The 4,541-nt window shown below is 45.9% G+C and overlaps 1 protein-coding gene across 1 annotated transcript; it reads right to left on the bottom strand.

Annotated features, from left to right (window-relative positions):
- Positions 1-3,025: 3,025 nt before the first annotated feature.
- On the bottom strand, positions 3,026-3,660 carry SLN (sarcolipin). The gene has a single exon (XM_019469281.2). The coding sequence runs from the start codon at positions 3,574-3,576 to the stop codon at positions 3,481-3,483; it is 96 nt and encodes a 31-aa protein (XP_019324826.1). The 5' UTR covers positions 3,577-3,660; the 3' UTR covers positions 3,026-3,480.
- Between the last annotated feature and the right edge of the window lie 881 nt (positions 3,661-4,541).

The raw sequence follows: 4,541 nt of genomic DNA, 5'->3' as shown, positions 1-4,541 counted from the left end.
GTGGCAGCCTGGGTCCCACGGCAAGAAGAGACCCCCCACCCATCAGAGAGCTGCTCCGAGGGTGAGATGGGAACGGGGGAGAACCCACCTCACCACTATGGCCAGGTGTTCTGAGGCCCCAAGTCGAAGCGCGGGCACGGGCCAGACAATTATCGGTGGCGGGAGGCCTCTTCCAGGGAATGAGGTTGTGTGACAGTGAGGGCAGCCAGAGATGGTCCAACTTGGAAGCCAGATGCAGTCAGAGCCTTGAGCTCTGCCCTTACGTGGTATAACTTCTGCCAGTGGTTGGGGACATACTTTACGCTTCAGTTTCCTGGAATTGCCATGCTGTCTGGCCTTTGAGACTCTATTCATGCCGTTCCCTCCGCCTGAAATCTCTTGCGACAACACCCACCCTAAGCTTCTCTTGTAAAAGAATTTATTATGCCATTGTAACCCCCCTTTCTTATATCTCCAACTAAATTAAATGCTCCTTGAGACGGGAGCTTACCTGACTTATTAGCCATTTTATCCCAAGTGTCTAGTATGATGTTCAACATATCGTCGGTTCACATAGGTGCTTGTTGAATGAATGAGCTAAAGAGAAGGAAGCTAGGGTTGGCTCAAGCCCATCAGCTGGAACTTTAGTTAACGAGTAGGATTCAATGTTGTGGTTCCAGAGAACTAGAATCTTATTTGAGTGGGTGGGGCCAACACTGAGGTAGGACTGTGATGGTTCGGGGTACCTGAGGTCTAGGGGAAAGTTATACGTGAAAGGAGACTTACAAGTCAGACTGGAATTTAGCCAAAATGACTGGGACCACTGAACAGGGAGGAAATTAGACATATTCGCTAATGGATGTCCTAGCCCTGCAAAGGTGATCCATAATGTGGTCTGCAAATGGGTCCTATCGGTACATCCAGTCACAGCAAGTTAGGAAAAGAGGAGCAGGAGAAAGCCAGGCGAGGGTTGACAAGCAGAGAAATTGCAGCTGGTACCTTTATCTAATTAGCCTGGGGTTTTAGGACGCTAAAGAATGTGAGGGTAAAAACTTAGAATCAAATGGTTGGGAGATCTATAATGAAGCATGATTTGTTTGTAGTCCCAACAGAGATGGAGAGGATACTTGTCACCCTAGCTTCACCACGTACATCTGCGATCCTCAGCTCCCACGATGTCTACACAGCACAATGTATGGAAAGTGCCCAGAACAGAGCTTCATATACAGCGGACTCAAGAAATGGCACCTGTTGTGAATGTTGGCGCCAGTACTGACTTAGGTGAAGGGATCGTTGTCACTCATTTTGCCCATTCCCCTCTCCACCAGCATGCACACAGCTTCTCAAACACATACACAAACAGCAGTAGATTCTTCGAGGTCTTCTTAGAGTAAGGGAAAGACTAATAACCTTCCACCAAGAGCCCCAAAGCCACGTGTCTATGAGGAGACGCGCTACACACTAAATCATTAACAACTGCACATCCAGATGTGTAGTATGACTCTGACCTTAGGAACCGGACGTTGACGACCATACGCTGCTATTTCTCAACTTTTGCTGGGAACTCCTCAAAATAACAATTTTTCCCTTCACTCTATCTGGTTCTTAGTCAGTTGCACATGAGAATCACCTGAAATCCTCCCGAAAAAGAATAATGCTCAAGTTCCCCCCCAGACCGATTAGGTTAGAAATTCCCAGGAAGAGGATTCAAGCTTGGGTGGTTTTCTAAAGGTCCCAGGTGATTCTAACGTGCTAATTCATGTGTAGACCCTGGACCATAGCACCAGCATCAACTAGAGGTTTGTTTAAAATGCAGAATCGCAGGTCCAGTCCAGACTGAATCAGAATCAGAAGGAATCAGAATCGTCATTCCCAGTGATTCATCATCACATCAAAGTTTGAGAGGTATTAGTGGGGATCAGGGGCTCCCAACTCTGGCTACATACTCTAATCATCTAGAGGAATTTTGGAAAAGGCAGATGCTTGGGCTCCACTCTCTTGAGATTTTTTTAAAATTTATTTATTTATTCTTGAGAGACACAGAGAGAGAGAGTGCACACCAGGGAGGGGTAGAGAGAGGGAGAGGGAGACTCCCAAGCAGGCTCGGCACTGTCAGCTCAGAGCCCGATGTGGGGCTCGAACTCACGAACAGTGAGATCATGACCTGAGCCGAAATCCGGAGTTGGACGCTTAACCACTGAGCCACCCAGGCGCCCCAATCCTCTGAGACTTTGATTTAATTGGTCTGAAGAGGACCTTGCATAAATATTTTGAAAAATCTCCCCTGAGTACATAAACCGTGCAGCCAGGGCGGAGGACCACAATGCCAGGCAGGTGTTGCCTCAGAGATGGGCTGAATTCTCGGCCAGGAGCGCCTTCATGAGGGAGCTGTGAGACACAAGGTTCATCAACATTCCTTTTCTCCATGGTCACCTCGGAATTGGCCAAAGAACAAATGTGGTCTCTCTAGGATGGGGCTTTCTAGCAACATGTTTAAAAAATGTCTATTTCATAAACACATATGTAAATTTGCATTTTCAATTTTTCTCCTGGTTACAGCTGCAGTTTATGAATGACTAGCTCTATGTGCATAATGACAATAAGCGAACTGGAGTTTGCTTCTCTTAGATACTTGCTTCATGTTCTAGTTTTACTCAGTGGCAAATAACTTTCCTTGTATTAAAACAAACAAGGGGATTTACAGGGTACAATATATATTGTTTGTGAATTTTAAAGGTAAAGCACAAGACTTCAAAGAAATTCTGTGCTTTAAGTGGACACTTCAGGCCACGCCCCAGACCTCTGAGTGGAATTTAATCTCCCTCTGCCCTTGGGACTAGTTTAGAGAGAAAGTTGGAGAAACACCGAATCAACAGAATTCTCTGAAATGTGACAAATCCTAATTGACTTGGTTCCCAATCCTCAGCAGTTCGAGCATCTGGGTTTATCTCATATGCTAGAGATACTGTAACACGTGTCACTTCGATCCCAGCCAAGGGTCAAATGCAGCATCACAAATAGAAGCTAAAATAAATTCCCAAAGTCCTTTTGCGGTTGAGTTAACTTTATTCACATGATAGCTATAGGGGTTGACAACGACTTCCTCTAACATTTCTTTCTTCTGGTGAGTTGATTTAGAGTTTGGTTGCAGACAGTGTGGGTTGAAGGGATGTGTGGGTAAGACAGATCAGGGGCTTGTTACAATTCTACATCATCATGAATCATTTAATTTTAACCTTGTGGCTTGTCTAACACATCTGCAGGAAGAGTTGAGGAGTAAATCTAATGCTCACTGGCAAATACTTAGCAGCCCTTGAGAACAGCATCTTTAGAGTACCCACAATTGATCCTAACACTGGAGGCACCTTGGATATCGTGAGGGCGGGTCAGAAGTGCCTTGGGGTGCCAAGAGAGGCATCCCATGACAGCAATGGGAGCTCAGGGCATATGGCAGGCAGCTCTGGAGAGATGCAGTCAATCCCAGGAGCGTGACATGGCTTCTCAGTACTGATAGGACCTCACAAGGAGCCACATGAGAATAACGGTAATGAGGACAATAGTGAAGTTGAGGAACAGCTCTCGAGTGGATATCCCCATTCTGAGTTGGCTCGGTGAGAACTGAAGGCAGACTCCTGAGGGCGCACCACAGACGTCCTGCTTGCCTCACCTAATGGAAAGTTACACAGAGAACATGGAAGATTAATGAGCATGCTTTCCTCACTGTGGAAGAGGAGAGTGTTAGGGGCCGAACTGTGTCCCCAACAAAATTCCTGTGTTGGAATCCTGACACCCAGTACCGCAGTGTGGGACTGTATTTGGAGACAGGGCCCTTCAAAAGGTACTTCAGTTTAAAGGAGGCCATCAAGATGGGCCTTAACCCATTATGACTGGTGTTCTTCTGAGAAAAGGACATGTGGACGCAGACATGTACAAATGAAGGCCATGTGAAGGCAGGGAAGGCAGCCGCCTAGCAGCCAAGGAGAGAGGCCTCAGAAGAGATCAACCCTGCCAAAACCTTCATCTTAGGTTTCTAGCCTCCAGCCTATCTTTGGACTAGAGCCACATTTCTTCCTGGCTCTCCAGCCGGCTGACCTCCCCTGCAGACTTTGGACTTGTTGGCCTCCATAATCACATAAGCCAATTTCATCTATATATCTATCTATATCCATCTCAATATCAACATCTTGATGTAGGTCCTACACACACATACATACACACACATGCACACACACACACACACACACACACACACACACACACCCTATTGCTTCTATTTCTCTGAAGAACCCTGACTAATAAAGAGAACCTGGTTTTGCTACCTAATGTCAAAAAATCCAACAAAGTCCTGATTGTTTTTTCCTGTGATGAACGTACAGATGCTTTGGATAAAACCCAAAATATTCTATTTTCTCTCTTTAATATGTGTGTGTGTGTGTGTGTGTGTGTGTGTGTGTGTGTATGTGCGCGCGCTTGCTTTTCTTAGAATACCAACAAGCCAGGTCACCGAAACAAAATAAAACCCCCAAAGTGGTATGGTTTAGTATCTGTTCTTGCACTGAATT

This window comes from Panthera pardus, unplaced genomic scaffold, assembly GCF_024362965.1.
Source record: "Panthera pardus isolate Hobbes unplaced genomic scaffold, ASM2436296v1 HiC_scaffold_12, whole genome shotgun sequence".
NCBI lineage: Eukaryota > Metazoa > Chordata > Mammalia > Carnivora > Felidae > Panthera > Panthera pardus.
The sequence above is the reverse complement of the archived record's forward strand: the minus strand, read 5'-3'. Positions and strand labels throughout refer to the sequence as shown.

Coding starts and splice junctions, on each gene's coding strand:
- SLN (XM_019469281.2), bottom strand. CDS start 3,576: ATGGGGATATCCACTCGAGAGCTGTTCCTCAACTTCACTATTGTCCTC.